Raw genomic sequence first — 20365 nt, 5'->3', positions numbered from 1 at the left:
CACACACACACACACACACACACACACACACACACACACACACACACACACACACACAATGATTTACTGTTAGAGCCTGCTTTCTGTTACGGCCCGTCCACACATCAGCGTTAAAAAAATCTTCCAATGCTTCTGCCCATTCACTTTGAATGGGGTGACGTCACGTTGCCTCGCTTTTCGCCAAACTGCATTGTGGGGGAGCAAAGCGAAGATTTCAAGGATTTCCAGGATTTCCAGGATTCAAAAGTTGAGCAATGTTCAACTTTTGAAGCTGAGGTGGAAGCGTCAGCCAATCAAATCCCGTTTATGCAAATCTGACAGTACAAGTGCTAGCCAATCAAACCGCGTGCAAGCTGGGAGAGACATGCCGCAGTTCATTTCCTCATATTCCAAACGAGAAATTACGGTAGCAAATCACCCGGTTCTTTACGACCAGTAACTATTTACCGGGATACAAACCGGAGGAACCAGGCATGGAGGGAGGTGGCAGAGACACTGGGTGAAACTGGTAGGTTTTCGCCTGTTTGGGGAGTTTATATATATACATATATATATATATATATATTACTCTCATAAAATCCCGGGGTTTTTTGATTTTTATGTCGGGGGCGGGTTATTCATGTTATTGGTTGTTGGTCGCGTTGCTCGCAAAAAATCCCCAAGCTTTCAGACACGCCCACCTCCAAGATTTTCAAGATATTTTTTAACGCTGCTGTGTGGTTGGGCCGTTAGTGTGTATATGCTTGTATTGTTTTTGGTTTAATGCTACCTCTTTAAAGCCTGCATTTCTTTGTGTGAATACACATGTGTACATACAGTACATTTGTCTAATACACATGTTGGATGAGTGTCAAGTGAAATGAAACCCCTTATATGTTCAATGCAAAATGTATCTACATTCATTTTCTTTTCTTTTTTATCAATGAAGCTCCAGAGCTGGTCTTAAGGAAAGTGATCAACTTTGCTGACTGTACATTGTGCTTGGACAAGCGGAATGCTAGTGGCAAGATCGACTTTTACCAGGACCCGCTGCTGTACAAATGCTCCTTCAGAACCCGTCTTCATTTTACCTACGAAAACATCAATTCCAAGATCCCATCTGTCATCAAAGTGAGCAACTTGAAAAGTTGGCAACACCTTGTTAATACTAATTTTCCTCTAAAAACACAAAAGATTGAGGATGTATTCTCTAGGTTAAACTGATGTCATTTAAGTTACATCAAGGGGCACTTTGATATGTTTGAAAATGCCTCCCTAAGGAGGGCTACACTGTCTTCTATTTGCCAACTTATTAATTGATTGTTCCAGAACATGTTGTGTAATTGAAATACCACTGATTGTTGAGAATCCCTCTCAAATTAGCTACATTTCAAAACAAAGCTTCTGTTTAGAAATAAAGTCCTCTGCTCACTGACTAATGGTCACAGGCTGTTGCTGTCATTGTTCCACTCAGTGTATGACATATGACAACTTTTTCTGATAGAAAAGGTCATCTTCATTATTGTGCTGGTGCATTTAAAATCTCTAAAACTCTAGGTTCTTTAGTCCTAATATTTTTATTTTTTGGGAATATATATCTACTTCCTTCTAGTTAAACTATACAATCACTTGCAATCATAATGTGTGGTGTGTACCTATAGGTGATCATATAACTTAAACCGGAGCATATATTACCTATTAGGGTCCACACCAAAATTATCTATCCATATAACTGAACACATCACATTTCAAACTTTTCTTCTCTATGTATCCTCAGATCCACACAATGGTTGAGAGCTTGAAACTGTCCATTACTGATCAGCAGCTGCCCATGTTTATCCGCATTTTGGAGCTCATAATTGCCCTCTACTACGGGGAAATCGGAGGACACAAAGAGGGGGAGGAAGAAGAGGGAAATGTGAAAGTCAGAGAGGCTGGCAACATTTTACCTGGTGAGTACGTTCTTTAGAGAGGGTGCTGACAAAAAAAATGTTTTGTTAGTTTTTTCTTTTTTGATTTGTTGTTCAAAAAAAGTCTAGCTTGATTTATTTTATCTTCAATATTTTAAAACATCCTGGCATATTTTCTTTAAAACACCTTGTATTTGGAAATGTTATGTCTGTGAGTCAAACCAGGTACTCAATGCTTAGGGCATTTCAAAAGTGAATGCTCCCTAAATCATCAGCTTTCAGGTTGCCCTAAAACTTCTGTCAGTACAATTTTCCAAATCATGACCATCAGTTGCTAAAAATTGCATATGTTAGAACATGAGTTAAGTCATGTTGTCATTTGTTGCTTTTTATTTATTTGTTCACCTACAAATGAGTAAAATAAGGTGGTCCTCTTTTTAAAAGCTGAGGGCCCTTCTCGTTGCAGAAACAACCATTATTTTGTTTTAGAAAAATGTATTTGGAAATGATTTACTGGTCTCACAGCGATATAGCATGCGTGTCAGTGCAGTTTCTGCAGCAGTCATTTCTCTCAGAAACAATGTGGTTGCAAGATCTGAAATGAGCCATCAGACCATACACAGCGCTTTGATGCTTTTCTTGAGACAGCATTTTCGTCCTATGACGCCCTGCATGTTGCCTTTTTCTGTTCAGGGGCTATGTCTGTCCTTAAGCTGCTGTTGTTCCTAAACGGGACATTTAACATCACTTTGACCATGGTGTGCACTCCTCCTGCTTTTTCCACAAACAAAAGTTGTAGCGTGTAACTCAACACAGACTGTTGTCATCAGGCCTGATCCCCTCCATATGGATAGAGAGAGCAGGATGAAGGGAAGGCACAATGATGAATCAAACACAGGCACATCTGTGTCTTTGAGATTCGAGAACTCGTGGGAAAATCACACTTCCCACATCCAGGAGCTGAGCAAAACCTTCACATGCAGCCAGTTTTCTTGCATACACACACAATATAACATACATATACACATGTACTTTGAATAGCTACAGCCACCCCCTTTATAAACCCCACTTAATTCCCTAAACACCCATCTCATCTATCCCCAACTGCTTATCCTCATTTCAGCCAAATAGAACAGGATCCAGTCCCAGGTCCCACTGGGCTAAATCAGCCTCTGTAGCACCAGGAGCAAATTATGGTGCAGGGGAAGTGGTAGGCACCCAACACAATATATCTACTCGCTCAATCCCTCTGACTTGCTCCCTGCCTGCTGGCCTGGAACTTTTACTGCAAGTTGGCGCAGCTTCTAATTCAGTGTCCAATGCCAGATGTACGAGACGCTGTCATGCTACTGCTATGGGGAGCCTCTGAGAATGAATTAGTATCCCATCACAAAAATATACAAGTGAGGACCAGCTGTGCGAACCTGAGCACTCCAGATCTTGTTATGATGGAGGTAATTGACAGCCTGAAAAAGCTGAAGTAGAGGGCGTGTGTATTTGTTGGGAGGTGTTTGGGCTTCTGCAGAAATATATGGTTTCAGCATTTTAATTTCAGAGTTACAGCTCAAATGCTTTTTTATTAACATTAAAAGGCATACAAAAGATGTAGTGTATTCTTCCTAACCAGTACAGACATTGAGGTAATGAACATTCAGGTATGTTGACCCTTATAGTGAACGACTTGACCTCCTAGCATATTCATTTTTAGTGGGTTGTGGTTTGTAGGAAACAATCATTGTCACATGATTGCTGGAACATGATCCCAGTTTTATACATAGTACTTCATCACATTCATCTGATTTCCCATAGGCTGCCTGTGGTGAGTCGTGTAATCTGGCTCCAATTCCCTCTCGTGTGTCTCTTCATTTTTTTTACTCATACTTACTCTTGTATCATATTCTTCTTTTTCTTAATTTGAATGTTTGTTTTGCCAATTAAAAGTGGAACATCACAAAGTGATGTTCCACTTTTAAGTATTTTGAGTTTGGTTTGAATGAGTACTCAGAGTCCTATCAAATGTAAGGGACCCAGAGGCCACTTTCTGTCTGTGCATTAGACAAGATGTTCTCAAGAATTTGAGACCATTTGAGTTTAGAAATCTGTGAACATGGAAGAAACAGGTTTTTGTCTTGCAGAGTGGTTTATATTTTACCACAATGACTGTGATACTTGAAGAGAGAAGGCACTAACAGTAAATACACACACACACGCACAAATGCGCGTGTGTGTGTATTTACTGTTAGCCTGCTCTCTTCAAGTGTTACAGTCATTGCGGTAAAATATAGGAAGCATGCTCAAGAAGTCAGCAGAGACTCCTTTACTCTGTCAGATAACACAGTCCACTTCTCCCTCTATAAACATGGGGAGACATCTACTGGCCTGTGAGGGCACTGCCTTCTATCACTCCGCCCCTCTAACTGTCTCAATGTCATTCAGCCATTCACTCACTTACACACCTACCCAAAGATACATCTCTGCCTAGAGGCCAACCATGACCCTGACACATCCTATTACACAGTGCTTCTGAGCTTGCCTTGTGGACATGTGCATGCTTATGTGGTTCCAATCGGATACTGTGAGTTGTCCACAAACAGATCTATTCATACTATAATTGCTTTTATGTTAAAGCAGAGAACATTGTTGGTTGTATTTTATACCTGTGTGGTTGTCAGGCTCAACTCCACTGCCGCATACATTTTAGCCAGCCCTCATCCCTCTCTGGGAATTTGTGAGGTACTCCTTTGGATTAATACATCAAAGTCTTCTTAAGCCGGTCTGTTTTGATCACTTGATTGGTAATTGTGCTTTTATTTTGATTGCCTTCCAATTCAAACGTAGGCTTTGCCAGGCTGTGATGTGAAGCAAAAGAGCTTAACTTGTTGAACTGACACCTCAAAGGCTTCCATGGAGGGAAAAAAATAAAGAAACTGAGAAATTATAGATACAATCCTACAGGGAGATTGGGGGAAGGGAGGGATATTAAAAACCATAACTTGGGATTTCCAACTGTCAGTTAGCAAAGTGAAAGATTTAATTAAAATATGTCATTATTTTCTGCGCCTTACCCTCTGGGATTCCTAAGCTGTGACCTCACGGACAGTTTGGTTCTCTCACAGAGGTTATGTGGCTGTTAGGAACGGGATTACACATTCTTGTGTACTGACATTAGCTTCCTCTCTCCCGATTTGTAAAAAAACCCGACACGACAGGGTGAGTTCAGAGGTCAGCCTCGTAGATCGAAGCTCTGCATGGTGGTTTGGGGAAAATGTTAAACCGCATATAGTTTGCTGAGAAACAATGATAAGAATAAAGAATAGAGTAAAATGGCTTTGGAGAAGCAAGGACTGGCCTTTGACAGTGTCTATATCCAATAATCTTCAATCCTTGGATTTTTTAAACTATGCTTGGGAACTCTGCCCTTTGGTATGTCCAGGCAATACTTCCTCCAGTGTCTTCTCCCGCCACTTTTTACACTCCCCTCTTCACTTGCTGTGAACCTGGTGTTTTATGTTAGCCAGTGCTCCAGACATCCGCTTGCATTCTGTGTATTCGTTGAAGCAAAGAGCTTTTCCACTCTTTCTAACCTTCACTTTACCAAACTTGGATAATGCTTATGGCTCCTCTGCTTTCTCCATGGCCTTCATTTCATTCTGCTGGCTTTACATCAAATATGTGACCCAACTCCTCACTGCTGCTGGGTACCACTCAGAAAGCCCTGACCACAATGATTTACTGAGCCAAGTCAGGGCTCTCTTCTGTCAGGGTGCTGGCTGACCCCCTGTGCCCTCCTTCCTCTCTCTCATTCTGTCTCCTACTCGTGCAGCAGTGTACCAACACATTTACTGGACTCACACACCTGCATGAGTCTGCCTTTCTGTGCTGTCTGTGTGTGTTCAGTAGAGAGCTGAATTATCTTGCTTGTATTAAACTACCTCGAAGGCAAATTAATTGAGTGTGCTGCTTTAGGCACATACACTCCCATTGTAAATTGACCAGTGTGTTCTGAGAACCTGCATCTTTAAAAGGATTTAAAGCATGGGAATTAAGTGTTTAATCTGAGCCCTCATTTTAATGATATATATATATATATATTTGACAAAAATACTACCACTACTTGTGTACAAATTTGAAATATAATTTGCGAAAGACAATTGCCCCATTTATTTAAACACATCTTAATAGGTGTAAGGGTTAGGGGCGGGGTTATGCATGTTTATAATTGTGTCTACTTTGTGTGCACCAGATCTTTGTAAGTTTTAAAGTATAAAACTGTAACTGTTTTAAAATGAATCTAAATCATCTGATGCAGATTATTTGATTATATCTTTATCCCCTTCAGGAATGGAGGAGGATATGGATGGACAGGGGACTAACCAGTTCTCCAGCCCAGACCTCTACATGCAGTCTGGTTGTCCTGAAGATGGGGACATGGGTTGGGTGACCTGGGCTTGGTCTTTTGTTCCAGCCATCGTAGGCACAGAGGAGGAAATGGAGGAAGGCCTCTTCCAGCAGAGAGAGACAGAAGGCATCTCCAACAATCCACAACAACGCACACCCAAAGACCCCATTGTGTCCATAGGCTTCTACTGCACCAAAGCTTCTGTTACCTTTAAGGTAAATCAACTGTTTAAGAAATGCACACATTGTCATGAATGAGTTCTTTTATAAATACCATATTGAAGTCAGAATGTGGGTAAGCACACATTGGGTGCATGACAGTTCAGTGTGTACAAACATAAATACACTATAAATAACCCCATCTTAATGTCAAATATTAAAATGAAATGGTCAAACAAAGGTAGACGAAGTGCCTTAAGATTTGCCAAGGTTTAAAAAATGTCAAGTATTCTGGATCACACTGCCAGGAAATACATTTGATATAAATATAATTAAGGGTTAAGAGGTACTTAAAATAAAATATATTTTAGATAAACAAATGCATTAATTACGGTGGCTATAAAAAATAAATAATTATATCCAGAAAAATATGGATAGATGGTGAAGATAAAAATATGAAGTTGTCTATTTCAGCAAAGGTAAAAACTATGTTGTATAGGTGGCTATTCTTAGGGAAATGTTGCAAACATTGTAGAGATGAAGGGACAGACATAAAGATATTAATGTATTAATAAGTATTTTACGTTTTCTTGAATCTTATACTGTATATTGTTGTGATTTTCAGTTTGAGAGTAGCTTGATCTTCAGGAGGTAACAACCCTCTTTGTCTCTGTGTGGTTTAGGGGAGGGTAGTGTTACCACTAACTGGCGTCTCGGGTCACGTTAATGTTTTAAACACCAACATGGTATGATGACTATTCAGGGAATGGATTCAAACTTTAATCCTCTCTGCTTAGAGTATCTGTCTGTCTGTCTGTTCTGTGTGTCTGTGTCTGTCTGTCTCTCTGTCTGTCTCTCTGTCTGTCTGTGCTGTCTGTCTGTTCGTCTGTCTGTCTGTTCTGTCTGTCTGTCTGTTATGTCTGTGTCTGTCTGTGTCTGTCTGTCTGTCTGTCTCTCTGTCTGTCAGTCTGTCTCTCTGTCTGTCTCTCTATCTCTCTGTCTGTCTGTCTGTCTGTCTGTCTGTCTGTCTCTCTGTCTGTCTGTCTATCTCTCTGTCTGTCTCTCTATCTCTCTGTCTGTCTGTCTGTCTGTCTGTCTGTCTGTCTGTCTGTCTGTTCTGTTCTGTTCTGTCTGTCTGTCTGTTCTGTTCTGTCTGTCTGTCTGTCTGTCTGTTTGTTTGTCTGTCTGTCTGTCTGTCTGTGTCTGTCTGTTCTGTTCTGTCTGTCTGTGTGTCTGTCTGTCTGTCTGTTCTGTCTGTCTGTTCGTCTGTCTGTTCTGTCTGTCTGTCTGTCTGTCTGTCTGTCTGTGTCTGTCCGTCTGTTCTGTCTCTCTGTCTGTGTCTGTCTGTCTGTCTGTTCTGTGGTTCACTTGTGTTGAATCCGTTTAATGGGACAAATACCTTTAAGGAGAGGTAATCAGGGATGCTAGTAGCTTTTAGTTTAACTGGCTTTATTAAGTGTTAGTACTCATATGCTATGCTACGTTCTCAATCGGTTAGATTGTTTCAGGCCTAGCTTCATTCATTGGCAATCTTTTTTTTGTAATTAGAGTTATCATAGAAAGACAGAGCAATTCATAATCATATAATTTCACCTCCTTGCTCATGGCTCCCACGGGACCTGCGGGTCAGATAGAGTGACCTCTGCATGTGATCAAACCATCCGAATGGAAAGAGGGCAAGGAGTGAGGGTGAGAGAGTTTGCTCCATCAGTAGGGATAATATGGCACAGCTGCTCTTTGCTCAGCACCTGCTTCCTGTGTTAAAAGTTGAATGGGTTAGGACCTTCACTACAACCACATTTTTAAAACTGGACAACCTCAAAGCATCACAGCTCTGTCCCCCTTTCACTTCCACCAACTAAGTGGCCAGACCCAACCCACACTATCTCTACACACAGAAAAAACGCTCTTCAAAATCCTTCACCTGAATACTCAACACACAATAACTTATGCCTTTTCTTTGATAAATTCGACTTAATACTAAACAAACATTGACTTACATTTTTCCCCTACTTTAATAAATGTTCCTGAATACTCAATAAACACATTCAGTTCTTGGTATCTTGAGCTGTTTTGTCATGTTCTGATTGTATAATCTTATAAAGCTAGAAGGGGCCTAGACAAATGTCATCTGTCCTTGTGTGGATGTAATCGTTTCTGTGTTTTTTTTAGCATTAGTTTCTAATGCCTTTTTGCCCTATACTCCAATCCTTAAATAGCTTTTATATATTTTTCAAATCACATATCTGTTTCATTAATCAATCGTGGGCACACACGCACCCTCACAAAATGAGACGCATATTTTTTTAAGTGTTGACATTTTGTGACATCTCTGTATTGTTGTCGTAACCGTTACTTACTCTGTCAAACAGCGCATAGCTTTCACTAGTTGTCTCCAGATATGGATTGCTGCCATTTTAAGACTTGATTAATATGTTTTTTAAATACCTTATCTACTTTCTGAATGTCACAAAGTCTCAACTATAACACAATATTTGTCTTTGTATTGCTTCACGTTCATGGTCTTTTCCTTTACTGTATATTTGTGTGACACCTGTTTAAGCATTTCCCTAATCGAAGTTGAGTGGTATCTTTACTTATAATTTAGGTTCATTTTGAACCTTTTATTACATGATTGCTGTCTCTATATTTTCAGCTGACAGAGACCCAGTCAGAGAGCAGCTACTACAGCCCTCAAAAAGTCAAGTCCAGAGAGGTCCTGTGTGTGGAACAGGAGGGGATCACTATTGAGGTAAGATGCCACAGCTTCATTCTTAAGAAATATGTATGTTTTAAAGCCATTTATTGTTTTATACTAATCTATTATCTATTAAACAGCCCCATGTCCAGTTAAAATATCAAAATAAGAAAATAGGCACACAAAATGTACAGTATATAAACATTTCTGATTACATATTATCTCAAGCTCTGGATTGCAACTTTATTTGTAATATTAAGGGTGATAAATGTTTTAATCTGAAAAATATATATTATCTTCACAACATGTACCCTTGTGCAACCATTAGACAGAACTATACTGTACATATCGCGGTTTCCCCTCTCTTTCCCACTATTGGTATCTCCTTATACACAGTTGGACAGAAGTTCATCTTATTTCCTTCCTGTATACATTTTAAAGCCGCCCAGGTCTCTAGTCTCTGCCTGTCAACACATGAGAGTTGAATCCTAGTTGGCCCCAGTCTGATCTTTTCCGCATTTGCTCCTTGGTGTAATCAGATAATACAGTTTTTCAACCTTATTGGCAGTTTACCTGTATGAACTAGGAAAGGGTTTTCTGCTCCTAAGCTTACTACCACATGTGACAGTTTTGAGAGATGTCCAATTCTGGTCATTTATGCTTTTGGTGGAAGAGGGAGAGTGAGCCTTCTGAACTGGGACCAAAAGTGAGAGTGTTGAAAGGCAAAGGAATGGCTAGTAAAATTTGGGAAAACCATGCCTTGTAATGATTTTGTGGTGAAATGTAATGTTTATTGGATAGCTCTCCGCTTAATTGTCGGCCGGGTAGAGCAGAGTCAACCACACTGCTTGCAGAGTCTGATGGACTGCTACCACACAATCACATGCACACACCACTCTCACGTCTGACCCCTGATCTTTTTATCATACCAGAATAAGCCCACCTTATTGGTGAAAAGTCCACAAAAAATGGAGTCTTCATTCTTAGTAAAAAAGTAATTTATTCATAGAAATTCTGTAATTCTGTTCTGTTATATAATAGCTGTTAAAGACTCTTCCTCTGTTTTTTATTCCAGGTGCTGATGATGGGGGAGCCCTTCTTTGATTGTCAAATAGGCTTTGTGGGGTGCCGGGCATTCTGCCTGAAAGGCATCATGGGAATACGAGATTTTGAAGAAAACATGAACCGACTTGAAGAGGTAACAACTGCTGAAGAACCTCAATGAAAAATGTAAAAAGCTTAAAACTTGAATGAGAAAGATAAAGAAAGAAAAATAAACACCAAGACGAGAGATCACTTTCACCTGAACCCTGTCTCTGCAGCCTCCATTGCTACCGAGAGCCTTCACACAGAGATGTGTTATGGTTTGTTTTGGAAAAAGAAAGACATCTTTTTGCCTTTTTGAAACATATGACTGTGTCAGCATCAGTCTTGCTATCTTCTCATAGACAACACTTTTGGGCTCAATCCAAATAAATGCATTTTCATCGACTACCGTATTTTCCAGACTATAAGTCGCACCTGAGTATAAGTCACTCTTATATAAAAACGTGTCGTTAAGATAAAAAAAACATTTATAAGTCTAAGCTTCGGTGTTTAAGTCTTATTTATCAACTGAAGTCTTCATCCTCTGTGCCGCTGTTAAACGCTTCCGCCAACTCCGGTGGAAGTGTTTAACAGCGACACAGAGGTGTGGATGAAGCATCATGTCCTGCTTTGGGCTGTCCTCAGACTCTCCATCAGAATCAGCTCCGATTAGACCTTTCTGAATTCCGACAGGATGATGTCGGTCGTCACTGAAGCCCATGCTGTGTCCATCCATCCCACAACATCCTGGAAAGTTACGTGATGCATCCTCCCAGTTCTTATTATACATCCATGATCCTCCCGGTTGCCGTGACTTTTTTCTTCTCCGTGGTACAGCAGTTTTCAGTTGTCACGATTGTATACAGTGCCATCTATTGGCCGGAGTTTGAACGCAGTCAGACACAATATATAAGTCGCTTCGGAGCATAAGTCGCAGGACCAGCCAGACAGGTGAAAAAAAACGTGATTTATAATCCGTAAAATACGGTATGTATTAGTTGTGTGTAATTGATTATCTTTCTAAGCTAGATCTATGAAGTATTTGCCAAGAGTCCTCTTTAACATTTGTGCCACTCCCGACATAAGTTGCATGCAATATATTTTCATCATCCATAGTCGTTTTTAATCATTTCAGATTCAACGGCCTACATTTAATACAGCACTTGGCTACATAAAATGTGTCCCCCAACAAGATTCCATAGCAAAGACTGGTCTATTGTGTGTCCCAGGAATTACTTTCTATTGTCTACGTTCCATGGTTTTATTGAAAGGACAGTATTTTTGTGACATCTGATAAAGTATTGTTCACATTCTCATTTTCTTTTGTCACTGTAGGATGCAGTGTTCATCAGCTGTGGGGACAGCCTAAGCAGTAAAGGAATGACCTACCTCACCAATTCCCTGTTTGACTACCGCAGTCCCGAGAACAACTCTGTCAGGGCTGAGTTCATCCTGGAGACTGCTAATCACAAGGTCAACATATGTGACATCAGATATCAGAATGTTTGTTTCAGATTTTTTATGGAAACATTCTTTTTTTTTAATCTGTTTAAATAATGTAGATGTTTTGAGGAAAGATGGCAGAGACTATACCTTATGGCAGAATTAAAGCATTCAGTTCCAAACCAGACAACAGCCAACTCAAAACACACCTCACACCTGGCCCTAAGGGCTAACACACTTATTTAACCAACAGCATTAAACATAATGAAATCAATGATGCTGTTTACATGAACAGCACATGCTGTTGACACAGTCCTCACTAAAACAAATACGTTTCTTTATTTTCAGAAATATAAAGTCTTCATTGCCAAAAAAGAGAACAAAAGATGATTCTGTACAGATATTACTGTGGCTTAAGTGACTTTCTCAAAAATGCAAGAAAGGAATACAAATGTGGTTAATACAATACTTTATCCAGGTCACACAACAATAATCCAAAAATATTACATTCAGTCTTTTTTCAGCTATTATCTGGAAAAGCTCAAAGTACAGCTTGTATCATTTTAAATCGTTACTAATTAAATACAATAGTGTGTACTTTTTAAATGCAATTTCTTATTTTTCTTTGAAATAAATCATTTAAATGTGTATAACTGCTGAATATCTGTCAGTCTCCGGGCTGCTGGCTGCAGTAGAGGAATGTTCCTGCCATCTGAGCAGTAGTGTTGAAGCCATTATTAAGATGAGATAACTCTCAGCTCCAGTGTTGACTCTGCTCAGAAATGGTCATGATCCTCAATGAAGCAATTGTTTGGACATCCATCCATCCATCTGGGCGGTGGTGGCAAAGTCCATAGGTACTTGGCTGGGGAACCGGAAGGTCACCGGTTCAAGTCCCCGAAAGACCAAGTGCTACCGAGGTGTCCCTGAGCAAGACACCGCTCCCTACACTGCACCCCGGGTGCCGTACATAATGGCAGCCCACTGCTCCTAACACAAGGATGGGTCAAATGCAGAATGTACATTTCCCCTCTGTGGGCCGATTAAGGGTACATAAAAAAGGTATGAAGATGAAAGAGTTAAAGGTTTTCTTGTTAATTCATTAGCGGTTTTGAAACCAGCCACTGGCTTTGATCCAAAAGCATGCCAGAGCCATTAGAGGTCCCCTAATAAATATTACTCATTAACCTGCCTTGCTGATAAGGTTCTATTGAAATGTCTGTTTAGAGAAGTTGAGTGTGTCCTGGTTGGGGGTGTTGAATATGTGGGCGAGGGGGGCTTCTCTCATTCATTCTTTCTGTTTCTTGCTTGTTCACTTATTCTCTCTTTCAACCAGTGGTTTGTGCAATATAACTTTTGCTTTTAAATATTGTCTAACACAGGGTCAATAGCTCCAACTTGCACACGAGTAAGTGATGAGTGGTAACAGTTTATCCTGGTATATTAAAAAAGATACAAGTTTTTGCCAAGATCTAGATTGTAGTTGTTAACAATAATGATAATTGTCAATGAATAAAATTGACAATTACAAAATAGTTGAATTATATACATATTGCATAGCACTCATACTTCATACTTAAGATTGCACAAATGTACATTAAAACAGGTTTAATCAGAATTGTTGGATTTGTCATAAAGTCCTTTCTTTTAATAGATATGTTTTTCTTTCCATTAATAGTTTGTCGCGTATAAGCAAGTAACAACAGAACTGATGTGTACCAAATGACTACCCCATGCACCATATACTTACTAATGCATACATTTAGTGAAGTGTCTTCTCTTTATCATAATTTCTGAACAAAATAGTTGAAAAAGGTGGTCGGTTATAATTTCACCCCAGATTCAAGACATACAGTACCTCCTGCCATAATCAAGTCTTTTACAACAGTTCCAAATATCAGTGATATTGTTGACCTGTAAAAAAAATTCCAACAAAAAAGATTAACCCCTTAATTACCCTTTGTTTTATCTCTAATTTGCCCCTTTTGCCGTATCCACCATGACCCCAGGCACTGGCACTCTTAAATGCTGTGAGCGTGTTTGCTCCCTTTCTGCCATGTTTACCTGACTGCTCTTGTTTGACAGGAGACCTATACGGAGATAGCAGGCATTCAACGCTTTGGTGCATTCTACATGGATTACCTCTACACAATGGAGAACAGCAGCAGCAAAGGTATTGTGTAGTTCATTCCTTCTCAAAGAGCTTGTTTGCTTAACTTGCCGGCCTTTCTTCCTTTTCTTTATACCTGTCCTGTTCTGCTTTCTTTGCTTCTCCCTTCTCCTCATCCCCATCAATCTTTTACTTGCTGTCTTTTTGATTGTTCTGTTCTGTTGTCTCGTCTTGTGTTGTCTTCTGTTCTCCTGTTCGGTTCTGCTCTGTTCAGTTCTCTTGTCTTGTCCTCTCCTGTCTTGTCTTGTCTTCTCTTGTCTTGTCCTCTCTTCTCCTGTTTTCTCTTGTCTTCTCTTCACTTCTCCTCTCAGCTCTTGCTTGTCTTGTCCTCTCCCCTCTTCTCTTCTCTTTTCTGCTCTTCTCTTCTCTATGTCAAGGAGCCCCCTGGTGACTTGAATAAAGAGCTGTTCTTGTTTGAGTCCCCTCCACCTGGTCCTTGACCCTTCCTGTCCTCACTCTCACCCCAAACTTACCTGGAGGGCGGCTGTCAGAGGTGTTTAGTCTGCACTGACATGTATTTGAGTTTCTCTCTCCCCGCTGCTTGTTGAAACACTGTTTTTCTTTACCTGTAAGCTCTTGACAAAGTGAAGCTAATTAGGTGTCACTCTTCCTCGCAGAAGCCTTAAGATAGGCAGGATTTCTCATTCCTCAGCTGCACCACTCAATAATGTTTATACAGGTCTGAACGATCTGAATTTCCCATTAACGGATAAAGTATTTCCCCTTTAATTTCAAAATATTATATTTGGCTTTAGTGTGCAATGTTCAGTGTTTTTAATTCAATGTTGTGACACCTGACTGACACCACAAGTTCTAAGGTGCTCCCCCAAACCCACCCACGTGCACACACACACACACACACACACACACGCACCCACGCACGCACGCACGCGCGCACACACGCACGCACACAAATACATCTAATACCATCTCTATGAAACTCCTTACTGTGGGTAATAGCAAAATGGTAACAGTAGAGCCTTTTGGCCCAAGTCTCCCTTAATTCTAACACAACATGGTGTTAGGGCATCATGCTTCATGGAGTGGAAACGACCAGTTAGAGTGATAATTCACTTTGGCATAATTTTGGTGATATAGTGTACAGTTGTCTGTAGATCTGGTTAAACCAATTGAACAACTCACACATATTCATTGATGTGTTATTAAGAGTTGAGTGTCATCTATGCTGTCTCAACTACCTACACTTGTTCCCTTTTTGTATTCCTCTTTTTGACTAGGCTATTGTTTGCTCTTGCTGTCAGCTACAGATAATAATCTAAATTTAAAAAAAAACATTGATACTGTCATCCTGAGCTGTCAAAGTCATTTCTGACAGCAGGATAAGTGTCAGTGTAATTCCTGCGGGACGGCTGTGGTTACCCTTGCCAGTTGGAATGCTTCTCTTCTGTCAGTGTTTCTGTTCTTCTCGGACGCGGACCAGATCCAGTGTCAACTAAACAAATGAGTTTCCATTGCCATGGGACCAACATAAACTCTGAGTCAACTGAAACACTAACCAACCTAGGTCACATTCACCATTGACTTCACATTAGAGTAACGCTGCAGATTAAAAACTTTTTCCTAAATCTTTGGAAATGGAGACACTTTTAAATCATCTAAATTCCAGCTAATTTAAGCCTCCTCATCATTCCACTGACCGTTCTAACTGCAGCCATATGGTTGATATTAGGCCTAATCCATTTCAGCCAAATCTCACTGAAGAAGGGAAGGGGAAGTGGCATTGCACATGCCCTTTATAAATCCCCAGAATTCAATGGAAGTTTCACCCCATCCCCCGACCTATGCAGCAAAAAAAAATAGTTTAACTCATAGAGTTGTAAAAATGTTTGGTGCAGTGGTAGAATGTAATGAAAATAAAGAAAGTTGTGACCCTTTGTCCTCTTTCTTCCTCACTGCCATTCGTCCACCCCCTTCATTGTTTTTTAATTTCTCCCTTTTTATTGCCGGGGAGCTGAGTCTTTCAAGTGGCCCCCTGGAACAGGGGCCTGTGATGAATGAAGGGACAGCTGTGTGAGAGATGTGGACATTTGGAATATTCATAATTCAAGTGGGTCACGGCTGTGAGAGCTGTTCCCTGCTGCTGTGTTACACCAGTGCCAAACATTTTTGGGGATTCTATACTTAAACACATGTACATGAAATAAAAAAGGTGACATATCCATTTGACTTGTTTTGCACTGACTGATAAAAGAATCCTCAAATTGTAATTGCACTACCCATTTAGAATTTCGCTATTGTATGCATGTTTGTTTCTGTTTGTAGAGCCTCAGGACTTCTCTGTGGTGAGTTTGGAGGAGGTAGTACCTGCCGTTCAAGAGACATCAATCAAGAGGCTTGTGGTGGGAGCTTTGGAAGTCAGACTGCACAGCAGTGCCGTCCACCGCATCCTCAAGATGGTCACCTGTGCCATGGAGCACGAGTATGAACCCTACTGCAAACCACAGCCAGGTCAGTTATCTCCTACAGTTGCTCCATCTGTTTCATTCAGCGTTCTTTAACAGCTGCAAAAACAGCCAGCTAACAAATGATAGCTTGCCATACTCCCTACACTCAACTAACACTTGATTCAATACTGTCTCTTATCATTTATCCTTTTGTCTTCTCCTCCTTTCTACTCTGCACATGTTCAGAAAGTGCACAGTTTTCACTTTACAGTATCCTCATCACATTGTTATTTCCTTACACAACCCGTCTTTCAACACACAGCTGTACATGAAAGTAGTGACCTTTTGCACCACATGAGGGAGGATTAGCCAAACACCTTGTTAGTGGTAGTCCCTATGCAGCTATTGATGAGCTCATCCTTGGGATGTTGTGAAAGAACATGGAATGTGTGTCTGTGTGTAATATCTGTAGCAATAACTCTAATTTTTGCGAAACAATAACATCCGTAGGTTTCAGCTGTTTCAGCATCTGCGATAAATAATAGATGATGGGGTAATTACTGCAGAGCTTTTGACTAAAGCTGGGTAGGTCAGTGTGTTCCTTCCTGTTTCTATATGTGTCTGTGCTCAATCTGGAATTTTCTGGTCTGGAGAAGGCTCAGTACAGTCATTGAGAAATTAAGAGTAGATAAAAGAGGCAAAATGATTCACCAAGGTAGCTATTACAGATCGAGTGAGAAAATAATACATGCCTTGTGTTTTTTCCTCTCCTGCCCTCCCCTCTTCTCTCGTCTCCCCTCCCTTCCCCTTCCCTCCTCTCTGGGGGTCAAGACTTGACTATATTTCTACTCATCTTGTCAAATTTGTTTTACTCCTCCTGATACACTTCTTGCTAATAACTAATGAAAAATCACTTCCCTCCCAAGAACTAGATGTGTGTACAGTATCACATTTTTCCTAAGATTAATGGAAGGAACACAGTAAAATGCTTTTTAAAGCTGTATCTGTTGAGCTGGACAAGAAAATCCAGGGCGTGACAGTAATAGTTTTTGTGTGCCATTGTGTGTTGGCCAGCACACTTTTGTATATCCTTTTCTGTCTGCTTTGAATACAAAGTGTTTTCGGGTGTGTAATCATGCCTCTGTGTACCATATCATCTGCATGTCTTTTATAATTTGAGTGCTGACTGGGGATATTGACTTGAGGGCTGGCATATGATTGGATTGGACATGGCACTGCCAGATGAACCTGAAGCGGGTTGTGGCGGAAGGCCAAAGAGCAAAGCAGCAGTGGGATCAGGTTCTGAGCCCACCTTGGAGCTGGGAATGAAGCCAAACAGAACCTTTACTGAACTGAAACAAGCCCATGTCCTGGGAGCAGAGCCAAGGCGGCTCGGTAACAAAGTGCTCAGCTTTTGGTCCACCTCAGGCCCTGCACAAGGTTTAGTGGTTCAGTGCTCTGATCCCTCCTTACCTTGGTGGGCGCTGACCTTACTCGCCTCTTTTCCAAGTTGACTTGCTTCACTTCATTTTCGGACTTTCCGGAAGTTTCTGGTTAATTATTGATAATGGGAAACATCCACTGTAATGAATATCCCTTGAAAGTCCTTTTTTGAGCTTGTTTATTTTATTTAGCATATGAGGTGGTGGTTTTGTTGAAAAATACTTTTGTATTGTTTAAATGATGCAGGCCAAATAGAGAGGCACCCACTAAAACAAATTGGTGTGCTTTACAGCTGACCTGTCTATAAATCAGTCCTCCTCACATCTAAATACTTTTTCACTCCCTCACTTTATTTAAATAATGCACCACAGGTGATACAGTATACTTGTGGTTAGATTCATTTCAATAAAGATTTATTTTTTAAATATGATGTTTAATTGAACACTGCAGCCTCTTCAAGCAACTCTGCAATATGTTCTAATATTTGTTACAAAGCTAACATTTGTTTCTGTTGTGTCTCTTTAGAAATGGTTGAAGAGGGCCATGGTGCAGCTACTCCAGAAGAGATATCAAGCTTAGAGGAATTCATCCCAACCAGACTCACATTACTCACTCTCCTCTCAGTTTCCGTGACTGTCTCCATGGCAGAGTTCAACCTCCTTCACACACTCATGCCTGTGATCATGGGATGCAAGGTAGTGCACACAGACTTCATTCTTGCAAATAATATCTTGAGAACCTCGAGAAGGGTAATAAGCATGCTGGATGCGCTGCATAAAATAATTGTGTGAAAATCATACATACAAACTGAAATGGAGAGAGAATGATATGACCTCAAGATTGTAATACACATATGCCAACATAATTATAAAGAACAAATCATTTTAGGTACTAACTGAACCTTCGAACAGGTAACTGTCTTGCTAAAAAGGTTTAAATGACTTATAATGTACATATCTGAATATGTTATTTATCTAAAAAAAGATAACATTGTTTCGCAGTCTTGTGATGAGTTGGGAAAAGTGTGTATTGTATTGTTATACCTGACTCCACATTACTAAAGGTCTGCAATACTATAGGTTGGTCTTCAGATGCACAAGGGAGACTGATGAGGACATTTTACTTAAGACTTAACTTAGAGCAGTTTCCTGCCTTTAATCCATTTCCCCCTTTTATATCTCCCAGGTTGCACCGGTGCTAGTTAACGTGCCAGTGTTTCAGCCGGTGCGCCCTCTACCTGCTGTCCAGTTCCAGGTGGAAAGGGTGAATGTTGAACACACAGTGCCCATGTATGCTCCAGAGCTGGTCAGCACAGTGAGCAGCCTCAGCCAGCATTCTGACAACCTGCTGCATCACTGCTATGCACACCTCTACCTCAAGGTGAGAGCCACACATTTCAACTCTGGCTGCACTGTCAGTACATTTAAAAAAGTGTGACATATTTCCAACAACATACTTGAGTACAACTCTTTTGACACATTCACATTCAAAGATTCAAAGGTTTATTATCATATACACAACTACTGTGTAGTTAAGTTATGAATGAAACACTTTGGTTGGTAAGGTTCCTTAACAATGCAATTACAAGCTATACAAAATAAATACAAATAAAAGATAGATCTGAGTTAGACCTTGTACATCTTTGTTTAATTTAGCATTTGCTCATTTGGTTCTTTTATTATAGTTATGTGCTGTTTAAGTCCGTTAAGAAACTATACCCTTGTTGGATTAATAAAGGATGCTTATATTATCTTATCCTTTCTCATAGTATGTATTTGATCATGTACATTGCAACTGTTTAATTTAATGATTTCAATTTTACTGCGGTCTCGTTATCTAAAATATTGACACAAAATACTTCCTTACCGTTGTTTTTTATGTACCTTAGCCAGAAGTTGTCAAGTCAAACACATGGCCACAGTCGTAACTCCGCTATGAAATAACCCTAATGACCTTGATGACCCCTTTTTACTGGGTTGTAAAAATCCCAGCACTGAGCTTTCTGATGAGGACCAGTCCAACCCTGGTCTTCTTCATGATTTTTACCCACCAAACTGATGGGATGGTGCAAGCCTGTGTTGTGCAGATTGTCCATACTCTCTGTCACTCATGCTTCCTGATTTGGACAATTCAGCAGTTATATAGTGTTTAAATGCCTATTACTTACTATACTACTCATGTTGTTAGACCCTTTTATTGACAATGAATTTGAAATTCTTTTTTTAGTATGGTATGAATAATGTGTTATACCTCTATACTATAAAATAGTGTATGTATTCATAGCAAAGCCTTTAGAAATGACTATTGATTTTTATCTAAATGTGTTCTATTGTATACATAGCTGTCACATAAGTGACTTACATACACACTCTTTGCGTGAACATTCATTGAGAATAAAGTTAAGAAAAGTCATAACTGATGGCTTTACTACAAACCTTTTTCTAAACTTGTGAATTGGTCTTACTTTTAGAATCATCCTATATTAAACTACAAATAAACTTGTTTTCACCTCTGCATTTATGGTTTACTTGAAGAGCCAGATGTCCCATGGAGTACATATAGAACTATGGAGGCTTAAACAAATTCAGCTAAACCACATTTTAGGAAGCCTGGATAACATATCTGAGAAACCTGGGGTGGCCCAGTGTGGCCTGGTATGGCCTGGTTGTTTGCT

General features: G+C 40.1%; 1 protein-coding gene across 1 annotated transcript in view; it reads left to right on the top strand.

Moving 5' to 3' along the window:
• Positions 1–20365, top strand: part of vps13b (vacuolar protein sorting 13 homolog B) — a 460668-nt gene that overhangs the window by 90674 nt on the left and 349629 nt on the right. The window contains 10 exon segments of the mRNA XM_079694034.1: positions 929–1110; positions 1757–1931; positions 6229–6503; positions 9103–9198; positions 10220–10342; positions 11566–11703; positions 13759–13846; positions 16127–16312; positions 18217–18386; positions 18877–19071. Coding sequence (XP_079550160.1) covers positions 929–1110; positions 1757–1931; positions 6229–6503; positions 9103–9198; positions 10220–10342; positions 11566–11703; positions 13759–13846; positions 16127–16312; positions 18217–18386; positions 18877–19071 — 1628 coding nt within the window.

The sequence above is a fragment of the Notothenia rossii genome (genome assembly GCF_949606895.1).
Source record: "Notothenia rossii genome assembly, chromosome: 7".
Lineage (NCBI taxonomy): Eukaryota > Metazoa > Chordata > Actinopteri > Perciformes > Nototheniidae > Notothenia > Notothenia rossii.
Note: the sequence above shows the minus strand (reverse complement) of the source record. Positions and strands in the feature narration are given on the sequence as shown.